This window comes from Muscardinus avellanarius (genome assembly GCF_963383645.1).
Source record: "Muscardinus avellanarius genome assembly, chromosome: 16".
Classification (NCBI taxonomy): Eukaryota; Metazoa; Chordata; class Mammalia; order Rodentia; family Gliridae; genus Muscardinus; species Muscardinus avellanarius.
In genome coordinates, this window is record NC_137802.1 from 31,834,283 (window position 1) to 31,850,253 (window position 15,971).

General features: G+C 38.4%; 1 protein-coding gene across 1 annotated transcript in view; it reads left to right on the top strand.

The window, feature by feature from the left end:
* TAF15 (TATA-box binding protein associated factor 15) overlaps window positions 1-15,971 on the top strand; it is a gene marked incomplete at its 5' end in the record, with an annotated part of 38,538 nt that extends 22,567 nt beyond the window's left edge. Inside the window, 10 exons of the mRNA XM_080714021.1 lie at window positions 4,649-4,683; window positions 5,288-5,320; window positions 7,372-7,481; window positions 10,093-10,222; window positions 12,542-12,634; window positions 13,705-13,786; window positions 13,906-13,994; window positions 14,115-14,513; window positions 14,661-14,688; window positions 15,863-15,971. Of these exons, the coding sequence (XP_080570147.1) occupies window positions 4,649-4,683; window positions 5,288-5,320; window positions 7,372-7,481; window positions 10,093-10,222; window positions 12,542-12,634; window positions 13,705-13,786; window positions 13,906-13,994; window positions 14,115-14,513; window positions 14,661-14,688; window positions 15,863-15,902 (1,039 nt within the window). The 3' untranslated portion in view covers window positions 15,903-15,971. The remainder of the gene's footprint in view (window positions 1-4,648; window positions 4,684-5,287; window positions 5,321-7,371; window positions 7,482-10,092; window positions 10,223-12,541; window positions 12,635-13,704; window positions 13,787-13,905; window positions 13,995-14,114; window positions 14,514-14,660; window positions 14,689-15,862) is intronic.

Below are 15,971 nucleotides of genomic sequence, written 5' to 3' on the forward strand. Positions count from 1 at the left end.
TTTTTCTTTGAATAAACAGTTGTAGTTTTGGTGCATTACTATAATCTTAGTACTTGGGAGTCTGAAACAGGAGGGTTGTAGGTTCAAGGTCAGTTTCAGCAACTTTGCAACTTAGATCCTGTTTCAAAAATAAAATAGGGTTGGGAGTGTAGTTCAGAGGTAGAATGTCCCTGGGTTTAATCCCCAGTACCACACACACCCAAAAAGTCGTTGTAACATTGGGAGGCTGAAGACTGGAGAATCGCAGGTTTGAAGCCAGCCTCCGCAACTGTGACTTTCAGCTACCTAGTGAGACTAAAAGAGTGACTAATAAACTCTCTTCGTTTTTTTTTTTTGGGGGGGGGGAGTGGTGGTGGTGGTACTGGGGATTGATCCCAGGGGCATTCTACCCAGGCCCCAGCCCCAGCCCAGTTTATTATATTATTTGGAAACAGGGTCTCACTAAGTTGCTGAGGCTGGCTTCAAACCTGTGATTCAACTGTCTCAGCCTCCCAAGTACTGGGGTTATAAGCATATGCCACCACACCTGGCTAATAAGCTCTTATAAAATGTGTATATGTCTTGGGGACAGACATTGCCAATTGAAACATATTGTGGGTTACAAATGGGACCTATATGTGTAACTTAAATTTTTCAAATAGCCACTTTAAAGAGAAAACAGGAAGCCGAGCGTTGTGGCACATGCTTTTTTGTGGTATTAGGATGGAACCCAGGGGCATTCTATCTCTGAGTGACACCCCTAGCCCTAATTTTTTATTCTTTTTTTTGAAACAGGATCTCACTGAGTTGCAAACGGCCTCACTTAAGTAGCTGAGGCTGTCCGCGAACCAAGATCCTCTAGTCTTTGCCTCCTAAATGCTAGGATTACAAGCGTGCCCCACCACGCCCAGCTATGTGCTTTTAATCCTAGTACTTGGGAGGCTGAGACAGGAGGATTGCAAGTTTAGAGATAGCCTTAGCAATTTAGTGAGGTTCTCAGCAACCTAGGGAGACTCTTATTTCCAAATAAGAAATACAAATTGGTTTGGGAGTATAGCTTGTAAGGTAGAATGCTTCTGGGTTCAATTCTCAAGTACCACTAAAAAGCTAAAAAAATGGGGCTCTAAGTGGAGCTTAACGTAGAGTGGTTGCCTAGCTAAGTCCTGGCCCCCAACACCATGCCTTAAAAAAAGGAAACAACCATCAGGTGAAATTAATTTTAATAATTGACTTGGCCCAATACATCTAAAATATTATTTCATGGACCCAGTATGAAAATTCTTAATGAGATAGTATACACTTTATATTAGAATTTATAGTCTTATATTTTATATTTAGTGAACATTTCATCTTATTATTATATTAATTTGTTTGTGTATAGTACTGGGGACTGAACCCAGGGGCATTCTACCTCTGAGCTATACCCCCAGCCCTATTTTATTCTTTATTTTGAAATAGGGTCTCACTAAGTTGCAGAGGGCCTCACAAGTTGCTGAGGCTGGCCACGAACCCGTGATTCTCCTTTCTCAGTCTCCCAAGTTCTGGGGTTATAGGAATGTGCTATCATGCCTGGCAAGCACATTTCATTTTAGACTAGCTACAGATGGAGCACTCAGTGTCCACGTGGAGCTAGTAGATACTGTATTGGCTAGTGTAACTTAGAATGATAGATTCTGGGCCTCCTGAAATGTTGGTAAATTCTGAATTCCAGAAAACCTTTTTACTATGCATATATGACATGGTGAAAATATAATGTAAATATAGGTATTATTGACAATATTTTAATCCAGTAAGTCATTTACATTTGGAATTAATGTTGGTCTTTATACCTCCAAAAATTGTATTTTGGATTTATTCGTATGAAAACTGAAATATAGTCAGGTACAGTGGTACACACGTATTTCTAGTACTTGGGATGCTGAGAAAGGAAGATTGCAGGTTCTAGGCCAGCCTCAGCAATTTAGTGAGACTCAGTTTCAAAATAAATAAAAGGGCCAAGGATGTAGCTCTGAGGTTGAATGCTCCTGGGTTCAATCCTCAGTACCAAATATCAAAATGTGAACCACGATCCTCCTGTCTCAGCCTCCCAAATGGTGGGATTATAAGTGTGTGCCACCACACCTGGCAGGAATTCTTTATTGTGTGGATGTTTTCTGATTTTTCTGGGATTGAAAACAAATTTGTGGCAACTCAGATGTTTAGGTTCCTGTCTTAATTTACTTTGAGGCAATAATAGTATGTATGTGAATAAAAGACTTGTAATTTGCAGATTTGAAAGATATTTAGCCATAGACATGTCTTCTGTTATTATTTAACAGAATGCTACTTGAAATTTTATTGTTTTTAATATAGTTCCTAATGAGGGAATGTAGTGTAATGTAACTTAATACAAAATTTCCTAGTAAGAAGGGAGAAAATGATTGAAACAACTTGAGTGTAAGTTTAGGTCGTCTAGACCTGTGCTTTTCAGACTTTAATGTGCATATGAATTACTTGGGGGTCATATAAAAATGTAGATTCTGATTCAGTAGGTCTGGATAGGGACACACAGATCCTGCTTTTCTGAGAAGCTTCCAGGCTCTGTATTTGCTACAGTGTGTTTGCTTATCCTTTGAGTAGTAAGGATGTAGATTACATAGAGGAGAAAAACTGAATCTGAGGGAGAATTTTACTGACTTGTCCAAACTTTTAAGATTGGTTAGTGACCTGCATCTCTTGGTTTGAATACTTATTTTTTTTCCCAGTCCGCCGTGGTAGTCCCATATTTATAGTTATTGTTGAAATCTTTAGCTATCTAATTTTTAAGGAAATGCCCAGTAAAAATGACAAAAATATCATTATATGGAGGAATAGGGAATTATAAATTTATCAAATGCCATTAGTTTTAGATTCCCTTATTGCAAAGGCATGTTTTCTTTTATCATTCGAAGGTATATTGTTGGCCATTGTGGAAATGGTAGAAACGAGCTTATTTAAATATAATATTCTACATTTTCCTTTCATTGTGGCTAGATAAACAATTTGGTACTCCATTTAGATGATAACAGTAATTAAGAGTTAACTTCAAGAGCTTGTGAACACATGACCTTCAATTTCCTATTTTAAAAGTCTTTATCTTGAGTAATTTAACCTCTGGACATAAGATTGTGGGGTTATATTTTAGTAGTTCTTTTCTCTTACCACTTTTTGGTGTTCTAGGAACTATTAAGAAACTTGAAATGCTATGGTTTTTAATAAGACTTTGAGCAATTTGATCTCAAGATTCTTATTGGTTGTTCTTTCTTAAGGAATCAGACACACAGGTCATTTAGAAGTTTTGGATAGTCTTGGGTACTGTACCGAAATAGCATTCTTTATCAAGATTCAGTATCAAAGTGTGTATGAAGGGCCTGAGTTTAATGTTGTCTACATAGCCTTGAAATAGCCTTATTATTCTGCTTAAAAAGGCTTCCTAGAAATTATGTGAGAACTAAATGTGTATGTCTTTACCTAAGTTAGTTGCAAGGGGAAATATTTTTACTCAAGGTGATAGAATATACTTATTTTATGAAGGGAGGATGTGTTCTCATTTAGTTAGTGGTTTTTCTTCTGATGGTTCAGAAGAGTCATCTAGAGGGTAGAGGAATTGCTGAAGCTTAGGTTTCTAAGCAATGAGAGACATTCCTATACTGGATCTGCTTCTTAGGTTATAGTAGAATAAGATTATTATTAGCAGCATGTCACATATCAGTATCTGAAACCTTTTGTATTTCTGTGTCATCATCTGAATTTTAAGAAAATTAAATAGTTCAGTCAAGAGAAGTAAACTTTTGTTGGAAGAGTATTTTAAGACTTTCTCGATTATAGAATTTTTTTTTTTTTTTAAAGATTTCTTACATAAAGCTGTGTGTGTAAGGACCGTAGATTATTTGGCAGAGGAAATTTGTCAAAGTTGTTATCCTGTGGGCAGCTGCAATATTAGAGTATATTGCGTTCTGTGTCTCACGTGTGCTACTGATAAAGTATGCAGTGCACTTGATAGCATGAACCTTAATAGCTAGTATATTACAGTGGGTATGGAATAGGAGGGTAATTTTTAAGTTACCCTGTTTTAGTCCTCATTTTATCAGATTGATGAGTGATTTGAAATTTTAAGTTTTCAATCAGGCTCACTTTTATATATATTTGTCACTTCTTTTATTCATCTCATAAAACCCACAATTTGCTATCATAACAGAACCTAGTACTCAAGTTTTTACCTCTTCTGTTCTACTATTAAAGCCTTATCTTTGTTCTATATTCTTCTGGTCTTTTTTTCTTTTTCTTATATTTTAAAAATATCCCTTTAGAAAGAATATGTGCTCTAATTTAGCATTTTTCATGCTGTGTGTCTAGCTTTAAGTTATGGTTTGAATAGTGTCCTTATGGCTTGGGGTTGGGAAGACTTAAATAAGAGTATATTAGATATGTTATGTATTAAGCTTGAAAAGGCATTTGTGGAAATAGATCCTTGAGAAAAAAACTTAGAAACATTTTTGAAGTTTATGAAATGGAATTTACCGGAAAAGTTAGTGGTGCTACTGTTTTCCTAGACGCGCTCTACTTGTGACAGTTAAGTGTAGATTGAGCCCAGGGCTCAGGACATTAGAGACTTAAGGAAGAAATCATTTCTTCAATTTTTCCTCTGCAGTGGTGGTGACCGCGGTGGCTTCAAAAATTTTGGTGGTAAGTGCTGAGTATCCCAAAATGTTTCAGTGGAAATGCTATATAAATCTAAAAGCCACCAATATCCCGCAGACGCAGTCTAAGCCCTTTCTTACTCTCTTGAGGCTGGTGTGTGTTGTGTGCTTTAAAAATTTATATATATACACATTTATATATCAAAGTAAATATTAAAAAGCCAAAGCTGATCTCATAGTCCAATGGGTTTCTACACAGTGTATTTGCATGAAAGAGTCTGTGGTGACCAATGAATGAGACCTTCACTGGATTTTGACAATATGCTTTTTTTTTTTTTAAACAAAGGTAGCTGACGTGGTGTTTTTAAATTATTAGGGTTTTCCAATCAGCCTTCAAAATCAGCTTAACAAAAGTGATACTAGCATAATGCCAAAGTGGTGGGTGCCGTCTGGACAAGTTTAAGGAAATGTTGACATCTCTATTTCTTAAACTTTTAATAAAACTTAATTTATATAGTTACTCTGTAAATATGTGATGGTTTGACTTTCGAGGATTTTGAAAGTATTGACTTTTCATTGCCTTGGTTATTATTTTTAAAGATTATTTTAAATTAGTTCCCTTAAATAGCTTTTCTTTTCTTTTCCCTTAGGCCACAGGGATTATGGACCCAGACCAGATGCTGGTAAGGTTTATGGTAATTTGTGATTTTTCAATTAAGAAAATATTTTTCTGCTTTGAAGGAGAGAAAATGTATGTTTGGAAGAATAAGAATTAGTACAGGACAAAGATTTAATTTGGTTAGTGTTGCCTAAACTAGAAAGCTTTATTTTTATTTATTATTATTTTTTTTTTGTGGTACTGGGGATGGAACCCTAGGGACATTCTACCTCTGAGCTACACCCCCCAGCCTTTTTTTTTTTTTTTTTTTTTTGAGGGTCTGGGGATGGAACCCAGGGACAATTGACCTCCAAGCTATACCCCCTGCCCTATTTTTAATTTATTTTGAGACAGGGTCTCACTAAGTTGCGGAGGGCCTAAATAGCTGAGGCTGTCTGCGGACTGCGATCCTCCAGTCTCAGCCTCCTGAAATGCTGGGATTACAAGTGTGTGCCACCACGCCTGGCTCCCAGCCCTATTTTTTTATTCGTTATTTTGAAACAGGGTCTCACTGAGTTACAGAGGGCCTCACTAAGTAGTTGAGGCTGTCTGCGAACCAAGATCCTCCTGTTTCAGTCTACCTCCAAGCTACACCCCTAGCCCTCTTTTTTATTATTTTGAAACAGGGTCTCATTGAGCTGCAAAGGGTCTCACTAAGTCGCTGAGGCTGGCCGCAAACTGAGATCCTCCTGTCTCAGCCTCCCAAATGTTGGGATTACAAGTTTATGCCCATCTGGAAGATTTATTTATTTATTTATTTATTTATTTATTTATTTATTTTTGGTGGTACTGGGGGTGGAACCCAGAGGCTTTCTATCTCCGGGCTATACTCCCAGACCTTTTTTATATTTTATTTGGAAACAGGGTCTCACTAAGTTGCTGAGAGCCTCACTAAGTAGCTGAGGCTGGCTTCAAACCCGTGTGATCCTCCTGTCTCAGCCTCCCAAGTGCAGGGATTACAAGCATGCGCCACCACGCCCGGCTAGGAAGCTTTATTTCTAAAGGAATGCCCGAAAGAAAAATTCGGGGTGTTTATGTGAAAGTTTGCTGGGGAAATTACTATATTTGTGCTTTCCCATGCTATACTTTTTCATTTTTTAAGAAATAGTTGAATTTTTACTGCTAATACACATTAATTATGTAACTGTTACAAATCATTTAATGAAAAAATTTGTGTCATTGGGGAATTCGAGGTAGAAAAGTGCGTTTAAGAAGATCCTGCATTGGATTGGAAATCTGTTTAATGGGCCTAAGGAATTTTCAGTTCATACATGAGAAAATTGTCTTCTTCTGGGTAAAAGTCACTAATTTTATGTGGCTTTTTATTTTTAAATGAAATTCAGGGCAACCCATTTATTCATGGAGCCTTTTAAAAGTTATGATTTAGAGGTTAAAAATCTATTTGAGCCAAAAATTTTAATATATATTGAAATCAGAACTTTTGTTTTTATTAAGATGCCAAAGTATTCTATATGGATGGCAATTTCTGAATTATCCCTTGATGGACTGAATTTTTGTACATCTTTCCTTACTTTGTTGTACTAATCCAAAAGTGTGTGTGTAAGGTAAGGTGTGTATACAAGGTGCTCTTATCCTCTGATATATACAAGACTTATTGCAATGAAGGGGAAAACAGCAATTTTGCTTGGCTTGCTTAGAAGGCCCAAAGTGTCAGATTTGGGGGGAATTTTGTACTAGAGAGCCTTAAAAGAATTGATGCAACATAAAGTTCTCCAACAAAAGGATTGTCGATGTAACGTAACTCTTTGTCTTTTCATGAGCTTTAGTCCTGTATGTGAATCTGAAGGATGGCATTTTTAAAATCTCCTTTAATTGGTCTGTATTTATTTCAGAGTTGTCTTCATGTACTTTACCTGAAGTTTGGTTTTAAGAGTTGATCTACCATACAATTTCTGCATATGCTTTGCATGTTTATATAAGATTTTTACATTGGTCTTTTCATTTTGGTCTTAGAAACAGCTAAATATTGGGCAATAAATTATTGTTCTTGATTACTGAACAGGATGTGATAAAACCAAGGAAAATATAAAATTAATGGTAGTTTTTCCTCCCTAGATTCAGAATCTGATAATTCAGATAACAACACAATCTTTGTGCAAGGACTCGGTGAAGGTGTGTCTACAGATCAAGTGGGAGAGTTCTTTAAACAAATTGGAATTATCAAGGTGAGTAAAAAAAATATGGGACACTGAGATTGGAGGATTGCACAGGTTTGAAGCCAGCCTCAGCTACTTAGTGAGACTCTGTTTCCAAATGAAATATATATAAAAAAAAAAAATACGCTGGGCGTTGTGGTGCATGCTTGTAATCCCCGCGCTTGGGAGGTGGAGACAGGAGGATCGCGCAGGTTCGAAGCCAGCCATGCTGGCTTAAGAGACCCTGTTTCCAATAAAAAGTATAAAAATAGGTCCGGGAGTGTAGCCCGGAGGTAGAAGGGCTTCCAAGAAACCCCAGTACCCCCCCCCCCCAAAAAAAAAAGGTCTGGGAGTGTAGCCCGAATGTAGAAAGCCCCTGAGTTCCATCCCCAGTACCACAACCACAAAGAAAAAAAATGTATGGCATAAGTTGAAAATTTTGTAATTACTAATATAATTCTAGTTAAGATAATGTTATATAGCAAACAGATATATTCTAATAAGGCTTATCTTTTAAAAATCCTCTGATGTTTATGCTTATTCATATCTGTAGGCCTCTGCTAAATTTGTGAAGATTTTATTTCTTGTATTTATTATTCTATAGCCTACCTGTGCTTTAGCTTTAATCATATGGCTCTAAACGTAGTCTCTGTCTAACTCCTGCGATTATGAGAACCAAAGGAGATACTGAAGCCGGGCATGGTGGCACATGCTTGTAATCCTTCCAGTAACTTGGGAGGTTGAGACAGGAGGATCTAGGTTCACAGCCAGCCTCAGCTACTTAGTGAGGCCCTCTGCAACTTATTGAGACCCTGTGTCAATATAAAGAATAAAACATTGGGCTGGGGTTGTAGTTCAGAGGTAGAATGCCCCTGGGTTTAATCCCCAGCACCACAGAAAGATAATAGTAACAAAGGAGATTCTGAGAACATTTTGTGTTTTCTGAAGTGCCAATATATACAAATTCAAGTTGTTACTAACAACTTTTTGGGTATTTAATATCTCTGTACTGCATATTATCTTCATTTTTGTAATTGTTTTGTTCACTTAAGTTTTTTTCCTGTGTATTATTCATTTAATGCATGTATTTTTCATTTATAACTAGAAAATAACCTTTAGAATAGTGTTAAGTAGGTAATAGTGGTTGCTTAAAATCAATTTTGTATTTGCTTGAAATCAAATTACATTTGTATTTTGTTTTTGTTTCTGGTTTTTTTGGTGGTACTGAGGATGGAACCCAGGGGCCTTCTACCTCCAGGCTACACTCCCAGACCTATTTTATATTTTATTTGGAAACAGGGTCTCTTAAGCCAGATGAGGCTGGCTTCGAACCTGCGCAATCCTCCTGTCTCAGCCTCCCAAGCATGGGGATTACAAGCGTGCGCCACCACGCCCGGCTTACATTTGTATTTTGGTGTCTATGGAGTTACTCATCTTTTTTTCTTTCAGGGAATCTTAATTTGTGTGTGTGAGCATGTTTATGTATTTATTACTGGGGATTGAATCCAAGGACGTTCTACCTTGGAGCTATCTTGGCCCTATTTAAATTTTTTTTTTTTTTAAATAGTCTAGCCAGGTTGCTAAGGCTGTCCTCAAATCCTTGAACCTCCTGTCTCAGCTTCCCAAGTACTGAGATTACAGATGTGTGCCATAATGCCTGGCTGGGAGTTATAATTTTTTAAGAAATTAGCTGGTTGTGATGGCACACGCCTGTAATCCCAGTATTTGGGAGGTTGAGACAGTATGATTGCAGGTTCATGTCCAGCCTCAGCAACTTAGCAAGGCCCTCCTCAACTTAGGACCCTGTTTCAAAGTAAAAAATGAAATAGGGCTGGGGTTGTAGCTCAGAGGCAGCATTTAATCCCTAGTACCACAAACAAATTTTATTTTAATTTTTTATTGGTGTATTATATTCATACATCATATTGGGGCACAAACAAATTTTAAAAAAATTACTCATGAAATAGCTAAAAAATCCACACAGTTTGATAAAGTAAAAAGTCTCCCTGCCTTCTACCCCCATCCCAGCCAAATCCCAGTGCTTGGTAAACTTTCTTCTGACTTTCAAATATTTTACAAGGTATGTATATTTACATGAAGCATTTATTACATTTAATGTTTTAAGTTTAAATGTATCCAGATAGGGGCTAGGGATGTAGCTTAGTGGTAGAGTGTTTGCCTGTCATGTGCAGGGGCCCAGGTCTGAGCCCCAGCACCACCAAAAAACAAAAAAAGAAAAAGTATACATAAACAATATACTTTTTTTGTTTGTTTTGTTTTATTGGGGGTTGAACCTAGGGGCATTCTACCCAGGGGTATTCTACCTCTGAGCCACACCCCTAACCCTATTTTATTTTCTATTTTGAAACAGGACTAACTTGCTGACATGGCCTCCAATTAGGGATCTTCCTGTCTTGGCTTTCCAAGTACTGAGATTATAGGCGTGTGCCACCATGCTCAGCTAGCTTGGTTTTCTCATAATGTAATTTAGAGAATTATCCTTGTCCAAACATACGTATAACTTCATTTTTATATTAGGTTCATAGCATTTTGTAGTATGTGAATCCTTTAAATAAATTTGATTATCTAAATTATATGTGTTTGTTTATTTCCAAATGCTAACACTAACTTGTTTTTTCAGACAAACAAGAAGACTGGAAAGCCAATGATAAATCTTTATACAGACAAAGACACGGGGAAGCCAAAAGGGGAGGCAACAGTGTCATTTGATGATCCTCCTTCAGCTAAGGCAGCCATTGACTGGTTTGATGGTATGCCTCATTCATGTAGTTTGGGATAAATGTTTTTTAGTCAAAAACTCAATGTATGTTCTGGGAGAAAGTGAGTATATTCACATTAACTTTTGTAGATATTAATAAAGTTCAGCTAGGCATGATAAAATCCTATCTAAAACAGCAGGAGAACCTCAAGTTTGAGGCCAGGCTTGGCAATTTAGTGAGATCTTTTCTCAAAGTAAAAAGGGATTGAGGCTGTAGCTCAGTGGCAGAACACACTGGGTTCAAACCTCAGTATCACACACACATACAAAATACAGGCCAGAGTTTTATGGATCTTGAAAAATTAGGCAGCTGGGCGTGGTCATGCTTACAATCCCAATACTTGGGAGACAGATAGGAGGATCAAAAGTTTGTAGCCAACCTCAGCTACTTAGTGAAGCCCTCCGCAACTTAGACCCTGTTTCAAAATAAGATAATAAAATAGAGCTGGAGGTGTAGCTTGGAGGTAAATTGCCCCTGGTTCCGTCCCCAATACCAAAAACTGAAAATAAGAATTAGGAGAGATTTAATTGTCTAAAATATTTCCTTATGCCTTGGATGAGGCTTAACCATGATACAGAGGGTTGGCGTGGTTGATGCTGTAGTCTTTTAAATTTATATTAGTTTACCTTCAGATATAAAGTTAAAACATAGAAGAAAGAGTAAGGCTTTTTTTCCCCCACAGAAAAGAGAAAAATAGAAAGTTGATTAAGTATTCATGGTCCTCTACATAAGAGATAACCACTGATGATATTATTTATTAATTTTCTTTTAGTCTTTATGTTTTGTGGTACTGGGGATTGAACCCAGGGGCATTGTACCTCTGAGATAACCCCCAGCCCTATTTTTTATTCTTTATTTTTTGAAATAAGGTCTCATTAAGTTGCAGAGGGCCTAAAGTAGCTGAGGCTGGCCACGAACCTGTGAGCCTCCTGTTTCAGCTTCTCAAGTACTGAGATTACAAATGTGTGCCACCATGCCTGGCTTCTTTTCAGTCTTCTAACATATTTTAAGAAATTTATCGTGAATTTCCAAATATTTGTCTCATGCTATTTTCATTTAACACAGTTCTCTATTATTACAAAATCATTGTTTTGCACCTTAACTAACACTAAATGTTTATGAGAGGGGAACAGTTTTCTCTCTCGTTTTTCCTTTTAACCTATGGCTTTGGGCATTGTAGAGAAGTTCTGTACCACTGGCTTACAACTCAGCCCTTGGTGAAATGCAAAGAGCTTTATAGGCATTAACTGCTTAATCCTCATAGTAATTCTATGATACATACATCCTGTTCCCATTTTATAGATGGTGAAACTGAGGCACGGAGAAGCTAAGTAATTTCTAAAATCACAGAGTAAGTGGCTGTCATTATTCAAGGTGAGGCAGTGCCTTCACTCTCTCCAGAGTACTTAGCTGTGTTGGATTGAGTGAGGTTCCTCCCACCAATGAGATTACTGTGCCTGTGTCTTCCAAAACATAATTACATTTCTTCTTAAAGATGAAATTGTGATTTCCTGTCTGTTCATTTCTTATTTTGAAGGAGGATCTCAGATGCCAAGACTGGCTTTGATCTTGTGTTCTCCTTGCCTCAGTTTACTAAGTGGATGATATTACATGGGTATTCCATTGTGCCAAACTTGTATTTTTTATTTTTTTTACCAGGTCTTAAGGCCTTTAGAATATTGATATATGTTGCTTCTATATTAAAGTACTTACTTCACTATCTGATCTGGGTAGTGGGAAGCTACAGTGATTATGGCTTTGGTCATAACTAAGGCCTCTGAGTTTATGACCATTTTTATCAATTCTTGGGTGTCTTATATACCAGTTCTCTTATTTAATATGAACTAAAAAGATTAATTTCGGTCACTGAGACCTTAGGACATCAGAATATGTGTATGTATGCATGTATATGTCATCACACGTACCATATGTTAGTTTTAAAGATGCTGCTTGCACGTGGTTAAAAAAAAATTCAGACAGTACCAAGGGTATTTGGTAAAAAATTAGTTCTCTGTCTTTGCACCCTCCTTCCCAGTGATCTCATTTCCACTTCTAAAAAGTACTCACAGTAGGGAGTGCATATAGAAGCATATGTGTGAATATGCAGGTATATGTGCATGCACGCACTCTCATTCCCTTTATAAAACAAATGCTGGCATACTTTACATGTTTTTCTATAGTTGGCTCTCCATATAAAAGTACAAGATGTGGGTTTTTGTTGTTTTTTAAGCTTAGTAAGAAGTGAATTTTTCTTGGGAGATGGAGGTGCGGAGTAGAATTTGTTCAAAACCATTTCCTTTTTTTTCTTAGGAAAAGAATTCCATGGTAACATCATTAAAGTGTCCTTTGCCACCAGAAGACCTGAATTCATGAGAGGAGGTGGAAGTGGGGGTGGGAGGCGAGGTAAGATACTTGCTGCCTACAGGCACAGGTGCTGTACACAGGGTTTGAATTTGAGTCTGCTCCATCCCTACTTGATAAACTTATTACTCCTTCTTTCTTTACCTAGGTCTTTTCCTTTTATTTTAAAATGAGGGTGGGTACTGAATGGGAGATTAGGTAAATAAGTTACAGTAGCTAAAGTAGTGGGAGAAGGATGTAGAAATTCTTTGGAAAGCTGTATAGCAGTTTGTTGTTGACCTGGAAAACAGGAGTGATTGTTTAAATTATGCCTAATTAGGTAGTTATTTGATCAGTGTTTAAGCTCCCTGAAACAGTTTATTTCTATTGGATCCATTTCCTCAAATCTGGAATTTATGTTCTCACTTAGCATTTATCTTTGAGATTCCTAGACTAAGTAGAGTCTTGTAGAAAGTAGACTTTGAAGGTTTTTAGTGTACATTTTCTGCATTCCTTATAAAGTGAAGCCTCAAAAAAGATCTACAAAAGCTGGGCGTGGTGGCGCACGCTTGTAATCCCAGCATTCAGGAGGCTGAGACCTGGAGGATCGCGGTTCGCGGACAGCCTCAGCTACTTAGTGAGGCTCTGCAACTCAGTGAGACCTGGTTTCAAGATAAAGAATAAAAAGTAGGGCAGGAGGTGTAGCTCGGAGGTCAAATGCCCCTGGGTTCCATCCCCAGACCCGCAAAAAAAAAAAAAAAAAAGATCTACAAGATGGATGTGGTGCTTCATGCCTGTAATCCCAGCACTTGGGAGGGTGACAGAAGAGTATTGAAGGTTTGAGGACAGCCTCAGCAAGTAGAGACTAAACCTAGCAAGACTATTTAAAAATAAAAAGATAAAATAGGACTGGGGCTGTAGCTCAAAGGTAGAATGTTCCTGGATTCAATCCCCAGTACCACAGAAAAACAAGAACAACAACAAAAAACCACAAAAAAAATGTCCTACTATAAGGAGTTTGTTTTGAAGTAGGCTGCCTAACGTATTAATGGGCACTTCCTCTTATTTTTTTGGTGCTTTTCCTCTATTACTGCCTGCTGCTCATTTTTTTCTACTTAACCCTTCAACCCCAGGCCGTGGTGGATATAGAGGCCGTGGAGGCTTTCAGGGAAGAGGCGGAGACCCCAAAAATGGAGACTGGGTATGCCCGAATCCGTAAGTATCTCATTTACTTTGACGGCATTGAAGATTGGGGTTGGGATTAGAGGTGCAAGAATGGGTTCTGAGTACTTTGGGAAACTACCTCAGAGTATTTTATTTTCCTCATTTTTCAGGTCATGTGGAAATATGAACTTTGCTCGAAGGAATTCCTGCAATCAGTGCAATGAGCCTAGACCAGAGGACTCTCGTCCCTCAGGAGGAGGTATGTCAGTCCTTTGGTTCAGACCCTAAAAACAAATACACGATGCTTGTCCTTTGGTTAGTATTAAGGAGGCTCTGCGTTATTCTCCTGGCCTTATTGGTTTGCATTTCTACCTTGCAGACTTTCGTGGGAGAGGCTACGGTGGAGAGAGGGGCTACAGAGGTCGTGGGGGCAGAGGCGGAGACCGAGGTGGCTACGGTGGAGACAGAAGCGGTGGTGGCTATGGTGGAGACAGAAGTGGCGGCGGTGGCTACGGCGGAGATAGAAGTGGGGGTGGCTATGGTGGAGACAGAAGTGGGGGTGGTTATGGTGGGGACAGAGGAGGTGGCTATGGTGGGGACAGAAGTGGCGGCTATGGTGGAAATCGAGGAGGCAGCTACGGAGATCGAGGTGGCTATGGCGGAGACCGGGGTGGCTATGGCGGAGACCGGGGTGGCTATGGCGGAGACCGAGGAGGGTATGGAGGAGACCGAGGAGGCTATGGAGGAGACCGAGGCGGCTATGGAGGAGACCGAGGAGGCTATGGAGGAGACCGAAGTCGGGGGGGCTATGGAGGAGAACGTGGTGGTGGTGGAGGCTACGGTGGAGACAGAAGTGGAGGCTACGGAGACAGGAGTGGTGGTGGCTATGGAGGAGACCGAGGCGGGGGCTATGGAGGAGACCGAGGTGGCTATGGAGGCAAAATGGGAGGAAGGTGAGTATTAAAACCTGCTGGCGAACCTTTTGCCACATTTTCTTTTTTCAGCTAACATTTTAATGGCTTAAATTCCCCAGTTTTCTGACAGTGCAGAAGACCCATTTGGTTCTCTGCATAGCAATTTTTAAAATTTAGTTTGTTTTAGAAACTTTTATTCACAAATACTTACATTTGTGTAGGAGTGTGTTTTTTCCATAGCCTTGAAGTAATTGAAACTGTATGCCTAGGGTTCTTTCATTGAAGTGAGAGGAGAGCACACCATTATAGGTGTGTTCATTTTCAAATCTTTCGGACTACCCTGCAGTTGTTCTTCAGAGATTCTGGTATCTTTTCTAGATGAAAGCCACTGATGTAGGTTGTGCATATGAATGGTATGGAATTAAAAAAAACCCAAACAGAACGAAAATAATCCGTGATGTAAAATACTTTCAGTTACTGTACTAAAGATCTTTGTGTCAGAGGCAGTAATAGGGCATTGAGAAAAGGTCATTTGATTAAGATCATGGAGTTGGGATAGCAATTGTCTCATTTCTGTGTCTTACCACTTAACTAGCTCTTGTGGTCTTAGGCAAGTTACTTTTTGGAGCATCAGCAGTCTCATCTGTACAGTGGGGTTAATAATCCTTTCTTTGTAGTGTTGTAAGTAATGGATAAATGCTAGCTGTTAGTAATTATTAATAGCATAATTACCATTTGTTAAGCACTTCTTACTATCTGATAGATACTGTAAAGTATATGCTTTAGTTCTAGTTCTTCTGTCAGACTCCTGAGGTAGATGTACCTCCTATTTTATGGAGTCGGATATTTAGTAACTTTTTGAAGGTCACATAGTAGTGTCAGATCCAGAATTCATGCATGAAATTATTTGCTTATTTCATTGTGCCACTCTTTTGTTTGGGGACTAGAATTGGCACAGTTTCTGTACTGAAATACTACAGTGATTTTGAGTCCTTATTCTAGGTGGAAAGTTGTTGAAGAAAGATAGCAAAGCTTCTAGGAAGTTGATGAGTCTTAAAGCTGATAAACTAGACATTTATTAAGTACCCTTTAGGAGTATAGAAACATGGATGTTTTCATCCATATAGAAACTGTCAAGCTGGCAATCACCAGCATCTGATGTTCTTGGGTGGAAAATTAGAATTTAGCCTGGCTCTTTATTTTTTATTCCTAGAAACGACTACAGAAATGATCAGCGCAACCGACCGTACTGATGACTGTTTCGAATGTTCCCTTGCCTCTGACATGACCCATAGTGGAATTGCCAGAGTTTTGCCTGCTGC